Below are 20,218 nucleotides of genomic sequence, written 5' to 3'. Positions count from 1 at the left end.
CTCTTTCTTCTCCCCGGCTCCGCCTTTTGATGCTCATTAAAGCAATCGGGATTGAGCTTCACCTCCCGCAAGCGCTGCTGCCGAGGCCGCTGTAAGGAGATGAAAATCACACACATAAACTCACACACAACCCGAGGTTTTCCCGAAAGGTTTCTGCGGGAAATGAGAGGCGGAGGTGTCCCGGATACCCTGGCTGGGGGGGGGGGGGGGGGAGAGAAAGAGTCCAATTGAGATTTGTTTCCGTGTAAACGTGCGTTATAGGTGTCCGGCAGGAAAATCACACACTATATATATATTTTTTTAAAAACACGAATTTATCCCTTTATGCGACTGATTAGATTAATCTGCATTTCCCCCGCGCCCCTTTGCAGGAAAACTTCCTTGGCCGAAATGGAGCCTTAGAGGGTCACCCCCCCCCCTCTTCCCCGGTTCAGACCGTTCGCACAAACATACACGTGACTGAAACTAAGGCTCCGGGTGGAGAAAAAGTAGAGAATCCGTGTAGATCCGGCTTTTCATTTTCCCCCTGGAGTATATTTAATTGTTTCCTACGGGAGTGTTTAGAGCACTTTGATTTTAAAGAATAGCAATAAAACCGATGGAAAGGGGAAAGGGGAGGGGGGGAGCCGAACAAGCGGAATGTCCAAAATAAAATGTTTTAAAAACAAAACAAATACACGCAGCCCTGTAGGTAAAGAATCCGCAAGGAATGAAAAATAATGCTCTTTTTTTAAGTGCTTGGGACATTCCCCCCCCCACCACCCGGGAGCGCTTCGGCATTCCGGGGCCAATCGGAGCACAACAGGCAAAAAGGGGCGGGGCCCAGACCGAAACCTGGTGGCCAATCCCGGACTACCCCGGGAACATTCGAATGCCGAGGCGGCCAATCGCGAGCGGGGCTCTCGCTATAAATTCGCCGCCGCCGCGCGCTCTTTCCCACACTGCTGCTGCTCCTTCTGCCGAGAGTCACCGGAGTGGAGAAGCGCCATGGCCCGTACTAAGCAGACCGCTCGCAAGTCCACCGGCGGCAAAGCGCCCCGCAAGCAGCTGGCCACCAAAGCCGCCCGGAAAAGCGCGCCCGCCACCGGCGGCGTGAAGAAGCCTCACCGCTACCGCCCGGGGACCGTCGCCCTGCGGGAGATCCGCCGCTACCAGAAGTCTACCGAGCTGCTCATCCGCAAGCTGCCCTTCCAGCGGCTGGTCCGGGAGATCGCGCAGGATTTCAAGACCGACCTGCGCTTCCAGAGCTCGGCCGTCATGGCCCTGCAGGAAGCCAGCGAGGCCTACCTCGTGGGGCTCTTCGAAGACACCAACCTGTGTGCCATCCACGCCAAGCGCGTCACCATCATGCCCAAGGACATCCAGCTGGCGCGCCGCATCCGGGGGGAGAGGGCTTAAAGTCGCAACTCCCGCGGACGGCAACAAAATAACCCAAAGGCTCTTTTAAGGGCCACCCACATGACTCCGGGAAAGGGCTGTTACATGTCTGTTACTTTGTCTCTGGTGGGATTAAGAGGGTAGGTAGGTACTGCTAAACTGTAGAACAGGGAAAGTAATCCTGAATTACTCTGATCTTTACACAAGGATGAGCTGCAGTTTTAAAATTTCTCATGATTTTAATTCTTGGGTGTTTCTTAAAGCTACAGAGACTATCCAACTTAACTATGTTTAATTTCTCTTGCTTCTCCCCCTATAAATGCATTAATAAAATAGAAGTCTGAAACACAGTTAAATATATATAATAGCCAGAAAGTCAACCTATAAGTGAGCCTTTCTCAGTTTTTAACCTCAAGAAGTCCCTGAAACATTTCAGGCTTCCATTAGCGTGATTGTGCAGAATATGGTAGAGAAGCATAGCTGTGTACAGGCCTACTTGCACACCCCCTCCAGACCCAACACTGGCCATTTTGATTACTATATTGGCAAACTTTGGTAAGGGAATGCACATCCAGACAGGAGTAATCCAAGATGGGAAGCTAAGCTAAGGGCCTGCCTTGAATAGTATTTGGATGGGAGGCCTCGGATGAATACCAGGTATTGCCAGGCGGAAGACTTGCCCTCTTTCTTAGTCTTTAGCTTTGAAAATCCAAGATAGACAGAACTTTGCACTCGCAAGAGAATGGCAGGGGGTCTGTTGTGGAGATTGGCAGGGAAAGGCATGGGGTGTGTGTGTGTGTGTGTGTGTATGTTTGTTTCATATGGGACCTGTCTATGTAAGCATCATGTGAGAGAGGTCAGGCTGACAAAGCATCTAACAAACCCAAACCACCATCAAAATGCATTTCTCCCACCAGAGAGAAAGTGGGTGACCTTTTGATATGGCTTTTATCCTAAATTAATTGGACTGATGATTTTCATGGATCGTATGTGTATAAGGAATGCGGTGAGCCACTCTGAGAAAGGGTGGCATATGCATCTAGAAATAACTAAAGTGGGATATTCCTTTGAGGTCTCCCATCCTACTACTAGACAGGATCAGCCCTGCTTAGCTTCTGAGATCTAATGAAGTCAGGCTAGCCTGGGCTATTCTGGTTAAGGTTTATTCATTTATGGGATACGATTTCCATGAATCAGAAGTGCCTGAACAGCCTTTTGCTGTTCTTTCCCATTCACAGTTCTTTCCCATATAGCTCAGCTGCAGCTAGCAGAATCTCTCTGAGCTTACACAGAGTCCCCTGCATCTCAGAGATGGATAATGCCTTAGCCTAGGGGTGGTCAAACTGCAGCTTTCCCGATGTCCATGGACTACACAGCATGCTAGCAGGGGCTTATGGTCACTGTAGTCCATGGACACCTGGAAAGCCACAGTCTGGCCACCCCTGCCTTAGCTTGTGAGCTGAGCATCCACAGCAGGCCCAGGTGGCCTGCATTATGGCTCGGGCCTCGCCAGCTTGGGAGAGCGGCCCTTAGGGACCAATTGCTCCTCTCTACATAAGCTTGTTGTTTGGATTCAGGTGAAGTCCCCGCCCCCAGAGGCCAAGGAGACTCCTGATTGGTAGCAGCGAGAAGGCACTGCTTTCTGATTGGTGGTAGACCTCAGCATGTTTGTAGCGGGCCTCTCCTGCCCGCCAAGGCACAAGCAGAGGGATATAAACACACAGCCCCCCCGCCCTTGCTGGAGACATCTTGTTTCAAACCAGAGATTCAGCAGGGAGCAGGGAATTGCTAGGGAAACAACTGCTCCTTGCTTTGGGGAACTGGAAGGGAGGGGCTTGGAAGCTTCCTGAACCTGCTTAGAACTTTTCTAGTCTTACCGCTCCGTTGGAGAAGGGGAGTTTTTGTGTGCAGCCAGAGAGTTAATGGCAGATCTATTCTGCCTGCAGCAGGCTTTCCCTCACTTTTGATGCCTGGCCCTAATAAATACTCGTTCTGCCTTTGGGGGGAGGTTTTAGAGATCCCTTTTTTGTTAAAACAAAGCAATGTAATAAACTGGAATGTTTGCTTCAGCATTCAGCCTGCACCTTTATATCTCTAGAAGTCCGGTCTTTGAGAGGATCACAGTAAACATGGCTCTGAGTTTCTGTCTGAGATGCAGCCATTTGAACTGGGCTTCTCCCACCAACAAACTGCATCTTCCAGCTGGCAAAGAAGGATGAATCCTCAGGAAGCTTCATTTCAGGGACGTGGACAGGACCTGTCCTATTTGTCTGATTTATTTTGTCTACATATTTTCCAAAGTAGAGATTAAAGTGCACCCCAACCCTCGTCTGTACCACCAAATTCTGTGCTGCAGCCATTAAAGGTAAAAGTAAAGGTATCCCCTGTGCAAGCACCGGGTCATGTCTGACCCTTGGGGTGACGCCCTCTTGTGTTTTCATGGCAGACTCAATACGGGGTGGTTTGCCAGTGCCTTCCCCAGTCGTCACCATTTTACCCCCAGCAGCAAGCTGGGTACTGATTTTACCGACCTCGGAAGGATGGAAGGCAGAGTCAACCTTGAGCCGGCTGCTGGGATTGAACTCCCAGCCTCATGGGCAGAGCTTCAGACTGCATGTCTGCTGCCTTACCACTCTGCGCCACAAAAGGCTCTCTGCAGCCATTAAGATGTGCCAAAATTTCACACGAAAATAAATCTTTGTGCATTTTCTATAGTCATCACATATGTATAATTTTATGTTGATTACTGTGATGATTATGATTTTATGATTCTTAAATGCATTCAACGTCTTACCATATGTTTTGCTATTTCAGCCGTTCTTGTACTGGTCTAATTGACTGTAAATAAACTGTTGTTGTTGTAGATTAACAGTGTATTGTTTACTAATCAATTATTTCTTTCCATCTCATTTTCAATATAGTCTAAGATTGGACTCTGTTTTCTTTGGTAGTATGTGATGATGATGTAATATTATATGTCTTTTTGTCTCTTCTTTCTGTATTGTAAAAGAGCAGCTTAGTGCCTTTTAGAAATAGCAGTTTTATAATATGTAGGAACTGAGATCAGCCTGCCAGCAATAGAAAGGGTGAGGCACCTACTGAGAAGGGGCCAGGTTCTATTCTTTGACAATAGTTCTAGTCTTCTGAAGAGTTCATCACAATTCAGGCCAAGTTTAAAGGTCATGGTTTGCTGAAGAATACCTGACTGTGTTCCTCTGAAGCAGCCGAACAAAGTTTGAGTCCAGAGGCAACTGGAAGATGAAGTGGGCATGCATGGGGGAAATTTGAACCTTGAATGGACCTTTGTTGGCCTTAAAAACGGTCCCTGGACTCAAACTTTGAAGAACAGACCTTCTAAGACCATGCAGGAATCTGCTTTGTGGTACAAAATTCCCTGGCAATGTTATCACAGGTGAGGTCAGGGCCATGGACTATCTCTAGCCCTTTGTGAATCAGCCTTGCCACTCAGGTAATTCAATCGCCACCCCCAGGAGGGCCATCAAGTCCACACCCAGCCTTTGTCCAACTGACCTGAGGTCTCCCTGCCCCAGCTAATCTCATCACCAATCTATGCAATCCAGGTGTGCCTTCTCAGCTTGCCTTGGGAGTGGAGGCAGAACATGCCCTCAAGTCAAAGCTGACCTACAGCAACCCTGTAGGGTTTTCCAGGCAAGAGGCCTGCCTCTGTATATTACCTCTGGACTTCCTTAGAAGTCCTGAGCAGAACAGAATTGCTGTCATCTTAAAATGGACAAAGGGCAGTTCAAGGTTCAAGGTTTCAAATTCTGCATGGCTGCAAAATTGCTTCTCAGCAGGGCTCCCTGTGTTAAGTGCAGCTTGGAGGGGACACTGCCTAATAACATAACCAGGGTTTCAGGGAACCCTGGGGTTCCGTGGCCTTTCCTAGACATTTGGAAGGCTGCAGACCTCACTAGACATCACTGGAGCCCACTCCCCCTGTTGCTCTACAGGCCTAGCCTCGTTCTCCATCAAGGCAATGGCAAATGATCAACTGATGGACTGGCTGGCTCCCACACCTTACTCCCAAACCCATTTCTCTGGAGGGGCACGTCACCACTTCTGGGGTTCCTCAAAGTCTGAACAATATTTCAGGGGTTCCTCCATGATCCAAAGGTTGGGAAAGGCTGGGCTAAACTGGGGCTATTTAACTTTGGTCCCATCAGGAGAATACAAGGGTCCCTGGAAAAGAGGGAGACCCCAGCAGGAGATGGATGGACTTCATCAAGGAAGCTACGGCTCTCAGTTTGCAAAAACCAGCTGAGCATGGCTGTTAACAGACTTTAAGGAGGGGTCAAGAATTCTTAGGGTCACTATAAATGGAAGATACTTGTAGAGATTATAACACATGTGTGTAGAGGGGGTTAGTAAGCAACAGTCTCTCGAAACATTCCTCCTTGGGTCCACCCAACACATACAAGCAGGCAAGAAACAAAACAAATGGGGTTCTCATTCATCCTTCTGACCACTCGGAGGAATCACAGAACTAGGAGGGACCAAATAGGCCATCTAGTCCCACCCCCTGCTTCATGCAGGATCAACCTAAAGCATCCAGGAGAAGTCTCTGTCCAGCCACTGCTTAGAACCATACAGTTGGGAGGGGCCAGTAAGACCATCTAGTACCACCCCCCTGCTCCATGCAGGATCAGCCTCAAGCATCCAGGAGAAGTATCTGTCCAGCTGCTGCTTAGAATCATAGAACCATAGAGTTGGAAGGGGCCAGTAAGACCATCTAGTACCACCCCCCCTGCTCCATGCAGGATCAGCCTCAAGCATCCAGGAGAAGTATCTGTCCAGCTGCTGCTTAGAATCATAGAGTTGGGAGGGGCCAAACCCCTGCTCAATCCCATATTGCCAACAGGGTATCCCCATACATACCTTCGCTATCATTAAGTTCAGTACTCAGAGTGTAATCTCATGTGCATCAGAAAAAGCTATACCATTGTATTAGGAAGGAAACTATTTATGCCCATCTGTAAGGCCCTGTTGGCAATATGGGCAATTTCACTTTAAAAAAAAATTTTTTTTTTCAAAAGAAGTCTCTTATTTTTACAGAGTGGTGACTTTAGGAATTTGTCTCCAAAAAGGCAAAAGGATAAAATGTACACATGACAGTAAGTCACCACTTATTTTTGAGTGATTCACATATTAGACTCTTCTTTTAATTATGCTCATTCTGATATTTTCCAATATTTATCTTTCAGGACCCCACTCAACCATTGAGCTATACAGAGAGTTCTATATTTCTATATAGAGTGTGTTATTATAATCTTGACCACTGAGGAAGACCCGGAAGCGTCAAAACGCGTTTGGTCCTTGGTTCTATGTGCTGTTAGTTCGGTATAGTTTTAAAGAAGTTTTTATTCTGTTTTTAATTGTGCGCCATAATAAACAACCAATTATTTTTATTGTTCAGCTCAACTTTTGAGTTCCTTTCCTGATATTTAGCCAGCACCATGCTACATGTAGTTTAAAGCCATTACTGTGCATCCTAGCTTCTGCTGCCAACAGGAAATGCTCCCTGCCTTCTTCAATGTGACAACCTTTCAGATATATAATACATACTTACACAATCTAGTTCTCTTGAAGTCCACGTCTCCTTATCCTGGATGCTTGAGGCTGATCCTGCACTGAGCAGGGGATGGGACTAGATGGCCTGTCTGGTCCCTCCTAACTCTATGGTTCTATGATTCTAAGCAGCGGCTGGACAGAGACTTCTCCTGGATGCTTGAGGCTGATCCTGCACTAAGCAGTGGGATGGACTAGATGTCCTCTATGGAGCCTTCCAACTCTATAGTTCTATGGTGAGAAAAAAGGCCTTGAAAATGTTCAGGTAAGCCAGATTGTTTCTTTGAGCTCTCTTCGCTGGCAGGTGGTTTCCCGTACATTCATATGAGGAAAACATCTATCCCGGAAGTAATTAAATGAGATGCTGGAGTCTTCCCACAAATGTAATTCAAAAAACAAATCACCTTTAATCAGCCCTTTGGGAACCTCTGGAGCAATTGTTTCCTGCTCGGAATCTGACACCTCCCAAGTTAACCGTTGAATTGCCTCAGTGGCTGGGCCCATAAACAGGGCTGGAGAAACAGGCTTGAAAAGAACAAAGTAGCAAAGAACAAAGAGGGGAGAAATGCTACATGGAAAGGAGAAGAAACAACCTAGCTAGTACCAGATCTGACGGAGAGGCTGATTCTGTAAGGTTCAATGGGGTGGCAGGTGACAGTGGATGAGCGATAGGGTTGTGAGTGTCCTGCATAGCGCACGGGGTTAGACTAGATGACCCAAGAGGTCCCTTCCAAATCTATTATGCTATGACCAGTGGTTCTCAGTCTGGGGGTCGGGACCCCTTTGAGGGTCGAACAACCGTTTCACAGGGGTCCCAGCAGGGCAAGCAGCTTAGTTGGGGGGGGGGGGGCACGCCACTGTTGCAGCTCCCGCTGAAGATGCCTGCCAATTTATATACAATCATGAACAATGGATCTTCAGGCCATGGGTCAGTTTTGGTTTAATTTCTGTGAAAGAACACTTGCCCAATTTTATGGTTGGGGGTCCCCACAACATGAGGAATTGTATTAAAGGGTCGCAGCATTAGGAAGGTTGAGAGCCACTTATGTAGACAATAGGGTATTGAAATGATATAAACATTGATTGTGTGCAGTTTTTGTAAAAATTAAGGTTAAATACATACACAAAGCCCAAATAAGCATCATACAATTTTAGGTCTAAGACTGTATGGTACACATGATAATGTTGACCTATAAGCTATGTGTATGTCAGCATTTCTCAACTTTTTTCCCATTGAGAATCCCCTGAAATATTCTTCAGCCAACCCAGAAATAGCACAATTATGCAAAATATGGTTGGGAAGCAGAGCTGTGTCCATGCCCACCTCCCCTTCCTTCTCCCTCCAGGCCCATCATTGGTTATTTTGGATTTTGGAAGGGGGGTGACAGGTCAATGTGATCATATTGTCCTCGGAACACCTGGCCACAGTGATCCATGCAACGGTCACTTCCAGATTAGACTTCTGTAACTCGCTCTACGCGGGCCTTCCCTTGTCTTTGACTCGGAAGTTACAGCTGGTCCAAAATGCGGCTGCCAGGGTCCTCACTAGAACACCTTTGAGGGCCCACATTCAGCCGGTGCTTCGTCATCTGCACTGGTTACCAGTCTGTTTCCGAATCAGATTCAAGGTATTGGTATTGACCTTTAAGGCTATACGCGGTCTGGGTCCCATCTACCTGCGGGACCGCTTGGTTGCTTATGCCCCCCGCAGGGCACTCCGCTCTGCGGGTATGAATTTACTGGTTGTCCCGGGCCCACGGGATGTGCGCCTGGCCTCGACCCGGGCCAGGGCCTTTTCAGTCCTGGCCCCAACCTGGTGGAACGAGCTCCCAGAAGAGCTAAGGGCCCTGCAGGATCTACCAGCTTTCCGCAGGGCCTGTAAGACGGAGCTCTTCCGCCAGGCATATGGTTGAGGCCAGGGCAGCTCTCCCACTAACCCATCAGAGGATCCCCTCCAATATTGAGATCTCTAACACCGAGATCATGGTTAGATCTATTGTATTGGTGCCACCCTCTTCTGAACATTATTCTCCCCACCAGGCTGAACTAAGATCAGAATTGTGACCACCGCCGCTATATGTTATGTTATATGTAACTTTTAATTGGGGTTTTTATGGGGATTTTATTGTGTTTTTAACTATTTATGTTGTAAACCGCCCTGAGACCTATTGGGAGAAGGGCGGTCTAGAAATTAAATAATAATAATTAAATAATAATAATAATATGTTTAACACGTTTTAAAAATGCATTTTTTAAAAATAATAATTGACCCACTCATTCAGAAAACCCATCTAGGGCTGTCAAGAAGGCCTGGTGTATGTTTAAACACCCCATTGTTTAAATTCGCTGGCAGGGGCTTCTGGGAATTGTAGTCCATGGACATCTGGAGGGCTGCAGTTTGACTGCCCCTGGTTTAAATTGTACAGACGTTCAACCTTTCTGCTCCTAGCTAATTCCAGTTAGGTTTTTTGTTTTCTCTAAGTAGCACCTTAGGGTACAACCAAATTTCAAGGGTAGGTTTTGAAAGACAGTCCCCTTTGTCAGATGGGAGTACATCTATGACCTCTGAGACCAAGATTTTGGGAGTATAACAAGGATGCCAAATCTAGTGTATGAAATTCCTGGAAATGTGTCAGTATAACCACAAGGGATGAAAGGTAAGGAACCCATTGCTGATGGATGCCATCGATCTCCAGAAAAGCCATTTCCACCAGGGGAAAAGACCAGTGTAGTCTTGCATTCAGCTGCAATTCCAGGAGGTCTGCAGGCCCCACCTGGAGACTGGCAACCCTTACGAGGGTTTCCTTACGAGTAAGCACAACCAGGGTACTTTTTCTTGCTTCCTCAGTACTGCAACCTCAGCATTGCTGTGAGTGGACACCTGAAAGTTGCCACTAGGCTAAATTCAAGGTTTCCAAGGTGCCAATAGTCTTTTATTTGGTTTGGCACAAATCTTATTTATTAATGCAATACTAATGGGCATATTTATCAAATTGCCAAGCAAACAAACATAAGCAGCCACAGGAACTATAGTATTTGCTGGCGTATAAGACTACTTTTCCCCCCTGAAAAACATGCCTCCAAGTGGGGGGGGGTCGTCCTATATGCCGGGTGCACTTCAGTTGGGATATACATAGCTGCCCATAGTGGCCCATAGTACTGTAATGTAATGTAACAAACTCTATATTTTGAGTGGAAATATTGGGGGGTCGACTTATACGCCCAGTCATCTTATACACCGGCAAATACAGTAATTTCAACACTATGGCTTACCCAGTAAACAACCCCATAAGGAAGGCTTCAAAAGTCAAAAATTAAAACTTGTCTTCTTTTATTCAAGCTACATGGTTGTTTTTTCGCATTGACATGCAACAAAGTTTCAGTATCAACTACCGTCTTTCCCCTTCGCTTTATCCCAGCACGACAGTATGGTTCTCAATGGATCCAACCTGTCACTTTTAATGGACTTTTGGATCCTTTTGTTATTTAGTTCCATTTGCCCACCACGCCACCCTGTTTTTGTTTCTACTGCCACAGCAAGGCAAAGAACAAAAACCTTTTTGTGGAACCGGAATCGCAGACGCAAAAGCAGGATACAAAGCAGAAATATGATCTGCTTTGAAATCCCTCAAAGTTTTAAGCAGTTTTTTATGAAAGTCTCTCCAACTTTGAAGTCCCTTTAAGTTTTTAGCAGTTTTTTGTCTGCAGTTCACCCGCGCAGGCTAGTCAATTTCCTGCCCGCTCTGGAGAGCCCCACGCCCCCTCACCTGCCTCTCTGGGTGCCAGAGGTGGACCAGCTCTTTCTGGGAAAAGGTGGGTGGCTCTGAAAAGAGCCTTTGGGTTCGGCCTCGGTTCAGCCGAGCGGGAAGGATCGCCCTCATTTGCCTTTGGCCTTGTGGCTCTCGGTCTTCTTGGGCAGGAGTACGGCCTGGATGTTGGGCAGGACGCCCCCCTGGGCGATGGTCACCTTGCCCAGCAGCCGGTTGAGCTCCTCGTCGTTGCGGATGGCCAGCTGCAGGTGGCGGGGGATGATGCGCGTCTTCTTGTTGTCGCGGGCGGCGTTGCCGGCCAGCTCGAGGATCTCAGCCGTCAGGTACTCCAGCACGGCGGCCAGGTAGACGGGCGCGCCGGCCCCGACCCGCTCGGCGTAGTTGCCCTTGCGCAGCAGGCGGTGGACGCGGCCCACGGGGAACTGGAGGCCGGCCCGAGAAGAGCGCGACTTGGCCTTAGCCCGCGCCTTGCCCCCTTGCTTCCCGCGGCCAGACATCTTCGCTTCAAGCGCCAAAAAACAAAGTCACAAAAGCAACCCTGGCGACGATCGGCTCAGCAGCCAGCAATCCGGGACCAGGGCTTTTATACCTTTCCAGCGGCTGAACTCTCGCATCTGATTGGTGGCGCTAGGACCGTGTCCCCTGGCAGCCAATCAAAAAAGAGCTTCGCTCGGCGCCTCCAACTGGAAGCGAGGATGTGGTGCAGCCACCCAATGGGGACGGGGAGCCTCGGGTTCCGAGCGATTTGCATGGGGTTGGGGACGTCAGAGGGCGCTTGAGCCAATAGGGAGCTCGGGACCGAGCTACCATTCTTTGCGTATAGGAGACCGGGCCGTTGCTGCGTGGAGGGGCTCTTTTGTTCTCTGCGTCATCCGGCGTTTGGTGGCGAAGGGGGCGTTGCTAAACAAACAAACAAACCAAAAAAAAAGCCTGGCTAAAAAAAAAGAGGGGGGGGCGTCAAAGCACGCGGCTGAGCCCGCTTGTGCGAGATCTACCCATGCATGCAATCGGGGGTTGTTTTCCTACATCAATCTTCCTTTGGGGGTGGGAAGGCGACCGCTTTATAAAGCCTGCAGTTGTAAGGATCAGGTCGCAGGCGCAGGGAGAAGCGGACCTGCCAACTCCTGGCGGGAGCAAACGGCCCATCCCTTTAATGTCATTTCAGTGGGGTTTTATTGACCGGGTGCTGCTGTTTCCCTCCAGGCATGACAAGCCTCCTCTGCCTCTTTCCAAACACGAAGGTTCTACCCAAAGGATAAGCTGAGTTTTCTCCAGGTTGTTGGCAAGCCGTAGTGAGAGACCAGTTGTACGGCTCCGTTTTCCCTGCAAAAACTGCACTACATACTGTCAAGTCCCGATTAACTTATGGCATCCCCCCCCTGCAAGCTGCTTACAAACACCTGTTAGGTGGCGCTGAGAGAGCTCTGAGAGAACTGTCACCGACCCAAGGTCACTCATTTGGCTGTGTGTGGAAGCAGAGTGGGGAATCCATCCAGGCTCTGCCAATTAGAATCCAGTACCCTTAAGAGCCTCTTGTGGCACAGAGTGGTAAGGCAGCCGTCTGAAAGCTTTGCCCATGAGGCTAGGAGTTCGATCCCAGCAGCCGGCTCAAAGTCGACTCAGCCTTCCATCCTTCCGAGGTCGGTTAAATGAGGACCCAGCTTGCTGGGAGGTAAACGGTAATGACTGGGGAAGGCACTAGCAAACCACCCCGTATTGAGTCTGCCATGAAAACGCTGGAGGGCGTCACCCCAAGGGTCAGACATGACCCGGTGCTTGCACAGGGGATACCTTTACCTTTACTTTACCTTTACCCTTAATTACCACACTGGAGTCTTATGGCTCCTGTCCTTCTGCCAGCTATTGAAAACCAAATAATTCAAGAGCAATGTACCCTCTAAGTCAGGGGTGGCCAAACGGCACATGCTGGCAGGGGCTCATGGGAACTGTAGTCCATGGACATCTGGAAAGCTACAGCTTGGCCACCCCTGCAGGAGCAGCTGCTCAGTAACACCAGAAGCCCCGTTCAGCAGCAATCTGGAACCATGCATAGTCCTGCACTGTCCCTTGCATATTTTAGGGTTACAGCAGTTCTGTTCCACTCAGGATGTGACCTGTTCTACCCTGCAGGGAGAGGGATACTAGGAAGAGTTCAGCCACCTTATACAGCACTGCTGGTGCAGTCCTAAGCATAGTTACAACTTTCTATGTCTACTAAAGTCCATGGGCTCTGAAAGGTGTAACTCTTTCTAGGATTGCACTGTTCTGATCATCCCTTTTCATTGCAGAATCTATGTTCATTTTTTACAGTTTAAACACAAATTACAAGAAATAAACAAACAACAAAAAAGAAAACCTAGCAAAAGAGTCAAGAGTGGACCTCCTGCATCCCTTACATTACAGCACTCCGTTTCGAATCTGGTTATGGCCAGAAGACTTCGGAAATACAACGGGTTGATTCTCTTGTTTTATATAACAGCTCTGCTGCAGCCTTGACTTGAGCATTTCAGGAAACACCACGTTTAGAAATCAGGTGTAAATAACCTGCCTCCTTCCCCCCTCCACTTGGGGACCCAAGATGTGATGCCGGACTGCTGGCCCGAGGCTGTGTGCCCTTTCTCATGCACCCCACATTAGCAAATATTCTGTGGATGGATGCTCGAATCTGCATCTTAAAAATTCTACACCAAGAAATCCTGCCCTCCTGCTCAAACACATTCCATGGTGTGTTTTTCTATTTCAGATTCCAAGATTATTTTGCATTGTTTGAGCAATGGATGTATATTGGATCCTCTGGAACTCCCCACAGACTCAAATCGCAAGTCTGACTTGTAAAATCGAATTCAGGACCATCACTGGACTGGTTTCCAAAGCTAATAAAACAGATTAAAAACATACAGTGCCCCCCTGCGCAGTTACAAATGCAGCTATTTTCCCTAATAAAAATCGCCTTTTACAGTTTGGGAGCATATGGGGGCGAGGCGTGAAGGATTCCACTGGTGTTTTTTATAGCTGATTTCGTTTTAATCTAACAGACTCGTCTAGCAATTCTTATTTAGAGCTACTGCAAGGCGTCCACCCTCGATGCAGCCGATGGGGGAGGGGAAGAAAAAAGGCGCCATCATTCTCCCTTTCAATTAAATCCCACCCCGCATGACCATCACGGCTCTTTTCGAAACAGCCTCCACGTTTCATTGGACAAGGCGAATTACCTTCGCCCTGTGACGTCATAGGAGGGCGGGCCTACCGTGGTCTCCCCGCCCCCACTTTAGTCTCGCGGTTTTCACTCTGGTCGGACTATGAGCAATATAAACGCGAGTTTCCAGATCGAAAGTGCATTTGAGAGGGGTTAGCAGAGCAGAGAGAATCATGTCTGGTCGTGGCAAAGGTGGAAAGGGTCTAGGGAAAGGTGGCGCCAAGCGACACCGCAAAGTGCTCCGGGATAACATCCAGGGCATCACCAAGCCGGCAATCCGCCGCCTGGCTCGGCGCGGAGGCGTGAAGCGTATCTCTGGGTTGATCTACGAGGAGACTCGCGGCGTGCTGAAGGTTTTCCTGGAGAACGTGATCCGCGACGCTGTGACCTACACCGAGCACGCCAAGCGCAAGACCGTGACGGCCATGGACGTGGTCTACGCGCTCAAGCGCCAGGGCCGCACCCTCTACGGCTTCGGCGGCTAAGGTCTCCCGCCGCGGCGCCCCCAAATCCAACGGCCCTTTTAAGGGCCACCCACTTCTCCCTGAAAAGAGCTTGTATCGCAAGGCCGCCTTTCCTGTCATGCATCCCTTGAGTACAGGAAGAATTTCAGCATCTGGTCAGGGAGAGTATAAATATTCTGGAGAGGGCAAGGGATCGGTCTTGAGCGTTTCAAAAATGCTTCCGTGCCGTTTTATGTGCGATTTGCAAAACACTGCTGTGATTTAGGGGACTCTTGATAGTTCCGCTTTCAAGGGTTGCTCTGCTTGTTATACTGCCCTCTCCCCTCTCATCTTCCCTAAAACGTAAGTCTGTGACATTACACCCCAAAGAGTCCCCTTCAGCCAGTATTCCGTAGTGGCCAACGCAGGAAGCCTCGTCCCTTACTGCCTGCGGAAATGTGCCTGCACACGAAAGTTCAGCCTTGAATAAAGCTTTACTGGTCTTCAAAGAGCCCCCCCCCCTCCCACGAACTCAAACGTTGCGGTTTCCTTCACCCTAATAAGACTTCCCCGAATGGCGGACAGTCTTCGAATTGTGAAGTGGGAAATCCTGAAAAGGGGCGGTCCAATTACTACGACAGTCCTGCAATGCAGACCAGTAGCGATTACCAAGAAAGCGTGAACCATGTCCAACGCAAACACATTGAGACATCTCGGTAACTTTAGTCCCTGGGGGTCCCCATCAGCCACTTTCTCCCCCCTTTATTTTGCTCACTGCTCTCACATACACCTCCCCTCCCCAACTGCGTACTTAAGCTTGCACGGCCCCGACAGCACATTCCAGCCCCTTTCTGGGGAACGTGGGTGGCTCTTAAAAGAGCCTTTTGTTAAGCAGATGTTTTATTTTTCGGACGAGGGGGGGCAGCGCAGAGGGGACGCCTGCTCATTTGCCTTTGGGCTTGTGGCTCTCGGTCTTCTTGGGCAGGAGAACGGCCTGGATGTTGGGCAGAACGCCCCCCTGAGCGATGGTCACCCCGCCCAGGAGTTTGTTCAGCTCCTCGTCGTTGCGCACCGCCAATTGCAGATGGCGGGGGATGATGCGCGTCTTCTTGTTGTCGCGGGCGGCGTTGCCTGCCAGCTCGAGGATCTCGGCCGTCAGGTACTCCAGCACGGCGGCCAGGTAGACGGGCGCGCCGGCCCCAACCCGCTCGGCGTAGTTGCCCTTGCGCAGCAGGCGGTGGACGCGGCCCACGGGGAACTGGAGGCCGGCCCGAGAGGAGCGCGACTTGGCCTTGGCCCGCGCCTTGCCCCCTTGCTTCCCGCGGCCAGACATGGCGGCACTGACTCAGCTGCTCGGACCACACGCCAGCAAAGAGCCAAAACAGCAATTAAAAAGCAGCACCAGGGCGCAGGCCCTTTTATCCCCTCCTCGCGCAGGGAAGCGCCGTTTCCCATTGGGCCGGACGCGGAGCCGGCCGCGCGGAGCCAATGGCGACGCTAGACATACAGCCGGCCAATCTCATGCGGCGCCGCGGCACCCGTCCAATGGGCACCCGGCGATTACAGTCCTTTCATTTGCATGCGCGTGCTCCGGAATGATGAAGCCACCCTCGGGCCGTTTGCGCCAATCGGAACGCAGAGCTTGGGAGCCCTTCATTTGCATAAGGAGAGTATAAATACAGGGGCCGGACGGGTTCGCTCCGTTCACTCTCCAGTGCGGGTTTGTTTTTTATAATATTATTTCTCCTGCGTTGGCTGAATCTCGTTCGCGATGCCTGAGCCCGCCAAGTCCGCGCCGGCGCCCAAGAAGGGCTCCAAGAAAGCCGTGACCAAGACCCAGAAGAAGGGGGACAAGAAGCGGCGCAAGAGCCGCAAGGAGAGCTACTCGATCTACGTCTACAAGGTCCTTAAGCAGGTGCACCCGGACACGGGCATCTCCTCCAAGGCCATGAGCATCATGAACTCCTTCGTGAACGACATCTTCGAGCGCATCGCCGGCGAGGCCTCCCGCCTGGCGCACTACAACAAGCGCTCCACCATCACCTCCCGCGAGATCCAGACGGCCGTGCGCCTCCTCCTGCCCGGCGAGCTGGCCAAGCACGCCGTCTCCGAGGGCACCAAGGCCGTCACCAAGTACACCAGCTCCAAGTGAGCCGCGCCGCGCGGGAAGGAAGCCGCGAGCGACTCGACCCCGTTTCTTCTCCCCCCCACAAAAGGCTCTTTTAAGAGCCACCCACTTGGTCGTGGAAAGAGCCTTGATCGCTGATCCCTGCAGCTGCAGCGTCTCTCCGTACACCACCCGACTCGAAATAAAACAGTATAACGAGCTTTCATCCCGGCATGCAGCAGCTTTTCCCAGGGGGGTTGTTCAGAACCGCCAGCGCAGAGGGAGAATCTGGCATCAAGGTGGCTTTCAATCCGGAAATCGGATTTCTCCGTAGCGGAGGGGTTAAGAGCGGCAGTTTCTAATCTGGCGAGCTGGGTTGCATTCCCAACTGGGTGGCTTTGGGCTCGTCACAGGCCTGATACTGCGGTGGTCGCAGCGCAGTTCTCTAACGCTCTCGGTCTCTGCTCCCTCGCAGGGTGTCTGTTGTGGGGGGAGGCGATGTTAAGCCTCTGAGACTTTCGGGCGGTGGAAAGCGGGGTATAAAAGATTGGAGGGGGGAACGCTGGATTTTTGTTTTAAGGGTTCAGATTCAGAACGCAAGCCGCGAGTGGACGGGGCGAGAGAGCAAACTGCCCTTGGGTTAGGAATAAAACCCAGGCGCTTCACCTGGCCAATTTCCAGCTGGGAAATCCGGAGACTAACAGGCTCCCACCCCCGTGTACCCTTGCTTGGAATTTCTTACGCCTTTGGGGCGGCTCCGGAGAATCCCTGGATGGGCGACTACCGAGCCACACCAGCCGAGGATCAGTTGGCTAACCGTGGCCATCCTTACCCGCTTTCAGAACCCCGGTCAGGGTAGAAACCAAATGACAGGCTGTCGAGGTGCCCCTAGTCGTCCCAGGCGCCCTTGCTTTTGAAACCCCGACATCGGCTGCGGCGTTTCGGGACCCCCGCCTCGCGCCTCCTCGGGAGTCAATCCTTTCGCGCCCACACCCCAGAAAGCCTTGAGCCGCCCCCCCTGGCCCAGGCCCGCCCGAGTGCCTGAAGCCCCAAACCAGAGCGGAGCAGATCTCCCGCTGGCTAGCCAAGGAATCGCCGCTCAGACAGGCCGCCGCCGCTTCTCTGCTCTGTCGTTGCCGGATTTGCAAGGGCAGATCTCCCTTTAGCTAGCCGAGGAATCGCCGCCGCTTCTCTGCTCTGTCGTTGCAGGGCTTGGAAGGGCAGATCTCCCTTTGGCTAGCCAAGGAATCGCCTCCGCGGTTTATTTCCCAGTAAAGTGACCAGCTGCGAGGGAGGGAGGGAGGGGCGGGTGGTCGCGCTGGACGAGGTCCCCACTGCAAGAACTGCCTTCGCCTTTGGAAAGCCAATGGAGATCTCGCGGCGGCCTTGGACGCTTCAGTGCCCCCTAGCGACCGTGCATGGCAATTCACAAGGAAAAGGCCTCTGGGTCGCAGCGGCTCCCGTTAGTCCCCACCTTCTCGGGGACTTAAAAATCACAAACATTGGCCTTATTACACAACATTTCAAGATGCAGGGCTCCCCCTCTCTTTGCGTAGAAAAGTTCCAGGAATATTCAAGACATCTTAATCAGCAGTAAATCAAACACCAATAAGACACAGGCACTATAGTCAATTAGACTCCTGTGGTCCTCCAGATGTTCATGGACTACAATTCCCAGGAGCCCCTGCCAGCATTTGACTGCCAGCTGTTGAGTACCCCTGAATTAGAGGATTCCTCATTACATCACATGAGGGCACAAATATTGTGGCCCCTGTTCAGGATTTTTGCTGTCTATTTTAATGGGGGTTTATTGAGGTTTTACTGGACATTTGTAACCTGCCACGAGCCAGTTCTGGGAGTGGCGGGAAATAAATTGAATAATAATAATTAAAAAAACAAGCATAGTTAGAAATGCTGCAGGAGATCAGCCTTCTTAGATTAATTGTTGTGTTGATTGTGTTTTCCACGGAGTCTGCAATCGATGCAATTCAATGTGAATGTGAAAAATGGTATATTGGATGTACAGCCCAAACCATCAGAACAAGAACTTGTGAACATGGAAGCAACATCAAACAGAGGAGGTTGACAGCACCCCTGGTGAGATATTTTACAAGGTCTGCCCACACAGATGGTTCTAGGTAATAGAACACATTCAGGCTGCAACCAGCACTATTTCAAGACTGCTTGGGAAAAGAGAACTATTCTGGATTCACAAGCTGAACAGTATTTCTCCATTTGGTTTAATTGACTGTATGGCTGTTTTTTTAAATACTGAATTGTTTGTTGATCCAATAGCAAGGTGGGGTTCTGTAAAAATATATTTTTACTAGTAAGTTTCGTACTTTTGCACGTTCCTGCCAATGGCCTCAAAGAGGTACTTCTTCAGGTCTCTTTGTTCAGCAGCCTTCCCACACTTGCAACCACACCACCAGGCAGCCAATGTACTTCAAGGACATCTCACAGCAGGTAGGATGTAAATATTTCTTCCATTCCAGGAGACATCCAAGAATACACTCAGGTACAGAGAGGGCTTCTACAAGGGGCGTAAATGCATATAAAAGGCTTTTAATAGGAGCATCCTTTGGGTTTTTATAATGAATTAACTTTATGTATTAAATGTTGTTAGTAGGGTGGCATTTTGAAGAATAAATATTTTAATTGGAGGGCTCCAAGGGATAGATTTGGGTACTTTCCATTCATGTGGGGGCCTCTCCATTCATGTGAGTCATCATCACCCCAAGGATTTATACACAGACCTATCTTTTAAAAAGTTAATAGATTATTATTGCATAACAATGCTCTTCGTAATACATTTTAATCCATTTCAGATTGCTGACCACCTCAGAGTCCCCATTTTTGCATCACATGAGTGCATTTAAATATTAGACCCCTGAAGATGTCCAAGGGGGGTTGAAATGCATTTTGTTATTTGGCAACTGATCTATGTGTCAAAAGGGTTCGGATTTGAGCAATAGAGCATGATACACGTTGATTTTTTAAAATTTTATATGCGCACATGCATTGAAATAAATATTTGCACTTTAATTTTTTTATACTTAGACCTATTCTGCTGGTGCTCAGCCTTGTAGGTTCCTAACTTGCGCATACAGGTTGAGTTCCTTTGTCCTCTCATTAAAGTTTGACCCTGACTCAGGAGATGCTGTAACAGCACTATTCTCCCCTGTTCTCTGCAGAGTTCGAGGGAGAGGTTTGTACTTTTAGGTCCACAATGATCACCCCAATCACGTGTAACTTCTTCTCTGGCTTGACAGGCAGTTGTGGACGCCTCGGCCCCAACATTGCAGCCACAGTACAATAGCCCACCATCCCCTTTCCCCAGAGAGCCCGCCTGAATCGGAGAACCATAGAATAGGGAAGGGGCATTAGAGGCCATCTAGTCCCACCCCCTGCTCAGTGCAGGATCAGCCTAGCTAGAAAGCTGCTTGAGCTCTTCTTTGCAGGTTTGTTTTCTTCTCCCCGTGAGGAAGGTAGCAAATGAGCGAGGCGTCGAGGCGGCGTTTGGTCTTCCTGGGCAATCGCCTCGTGTCTTCTGCTGTCTGCTGGCCAGCTAGAGAGGAGGTGCCTCCCTGCCCCACTGAGGCTGAGCTTTCTAGAAATGCCAAACCTAAAGGAGCATCCCCTAGACTGGGGTGGGAGAAGGAGAGAGAAAAAGAGAAAAACCAAGAGAGGGTCACATTCCTCCCTCCCCCCCTTTCTCATTCTGATTTCCTCTTGGGAC

The 20,218-nt window shown here is 49.8% G+C and overlaps 5 protein-coding genes across 5 annotated transcripts; 3 read left to right on the top strand and 2 right to left on the bottom strand.

Moving 5' to 3' along the window:
* The first annotated feature begins 943 nt into the window (after positions 1 to 943).
* Positions 944 to 1,457, top strand: LOC143833449 (histone H3). The gene has a single exon (XM_077329299.1). The coding sequence runs from the start codon at positions 988 to 990 to the stop codon at positions 1,396 to 1,398; it is 411 nt and encodes a 136-aa protein (XP_077185414.1). The 5' UTR covers positions 944 to 987; the 3' UTR covers positions 1,399 to 1,457.
* Positions 1,458 to 10,277: 8,820 nt separating this feature from the next.
* Positions 10,278 to 11,278, bottom strand: LOC143833450 (histone H2A type 2-C-like). Its single transcript, XM_077329300.1, has one exon. The coding sequence runs from the start codon at positions 11,228 to 11,230 to the stop codon at positions 10,841 to 10,843; it is 390 nt and encodes a 129-aa protein (XP_077185415.1). The 5' UTR covers positions 11,231 to 11,278; the 3' UTR covers positions 10,278 to 10,840.
* Positions 11,279 to 14,084: 2,806 nt separating this feature from the next.
* LOC143831386 (histone H4) lies at positions 14,085 to 14,840 on the top strand. The gene has a single exon (XM_077324379.1). The coding sequence runs from the start codon at positions 14,103 to 14,105 to the stop codon at positions 14,412 to 14,414; it is 312 nt and encodes a 103-aa protein (XP_077180494.1). The 5' UTR covers positions 14,085 to 14,102; the 3' UTR covers positions 14,415 to 14,840.
* A 311-nt stretch (positions 14,841 to 15,151) lies between these two features.
* Positions 15,152 to 15,753, bottom strand: LOC143831385 (histone H2A type 2-B). The gene has a single exon (XM_077324378.1). It carries the CDS (start codon positions 15,703 to 15,705, stop codon positions 15,316 to 15,318), a length of 390 nt encoding a protein of 129 aa, XP_077180493.1. The 5' UTR covers positions 15,706 to 15,753; the 3' UTR covers positions 15,152 to 15,315.
* Positions 15,754 to 16,092: 339 nt separating this feature from the next.
* Positions 16,093 to 17,778, top strand: LOC143833447 (histone H2B 5-like). The gene has a single exon (XM_077329298.1). It carries the CDS (start codon positions 16,144 to 16,146, stop codon positions 16,522 to 16,524), a length of 381 nt encoding a protein of 126 aa, XP_077185413.1. The 5' UTR covers positions 16,093 to 16,143; the 3' UTR covers positions 16,525 to 17,778.
* Positions 17,779 to 20,218: the final 2,440 nt, after the last annotated feature.

Source organism: Paroedura picta, chromosome 3, assembly GCF_049243985.1.
Source record: "Paroedura picta isolate Pp20150507F chromosome 3, Ppicta_v3.0, whole genome shotgun sequence".
NCBI lineage: Eukaryota > Metazoa > Chordata > Lepidosauria > Squamata > Gekkonidae > Paroedura > Paroedura picta.
This window is presented reverse-complemented; position numbering and strand designations above follow the sequence as displayed.

Bases quoted from the DNA above. Each gene is read 5' to 3' on its own strand.
- LOC143831386 (XM_077324379.1), top strand. From the start codon at position 14,103: ATGTCTGGTCGTGGCAAAGGTGGAAAGGGTCTAGGGAAAGGTGGCGCC.
- LOC143833449 (XM_077329299.1), top strand. From the start codon at position 988: ATGGCCCGTACTAAGCAGACCGCTCGCAAGTCCACCGGCGGCAAAGCG.
- LOC143833450 (XM_077329300.1), bottom strand. From the start codon at position 11,230: ATGTCTGGCCGCGGGAAGCAAGGGGGCAAGGCGCGGGCTAAGGCCAAG.
- LOC143833447 (XM_077329298.1), top strand. From the start codon at position 16,144: ATGCCTGAGCCCGCCAAGTCCGCGCCGGCGCCCAAGAAGGGCTCCAAG.
- LOC143831385 (XM_077324378.1), bottom strand. From the start codon at position 15,705: ATGTCTGGCCGCGGGAAGCAAGGGGGCAAGGCGCGGGCCAAGGCCAAG.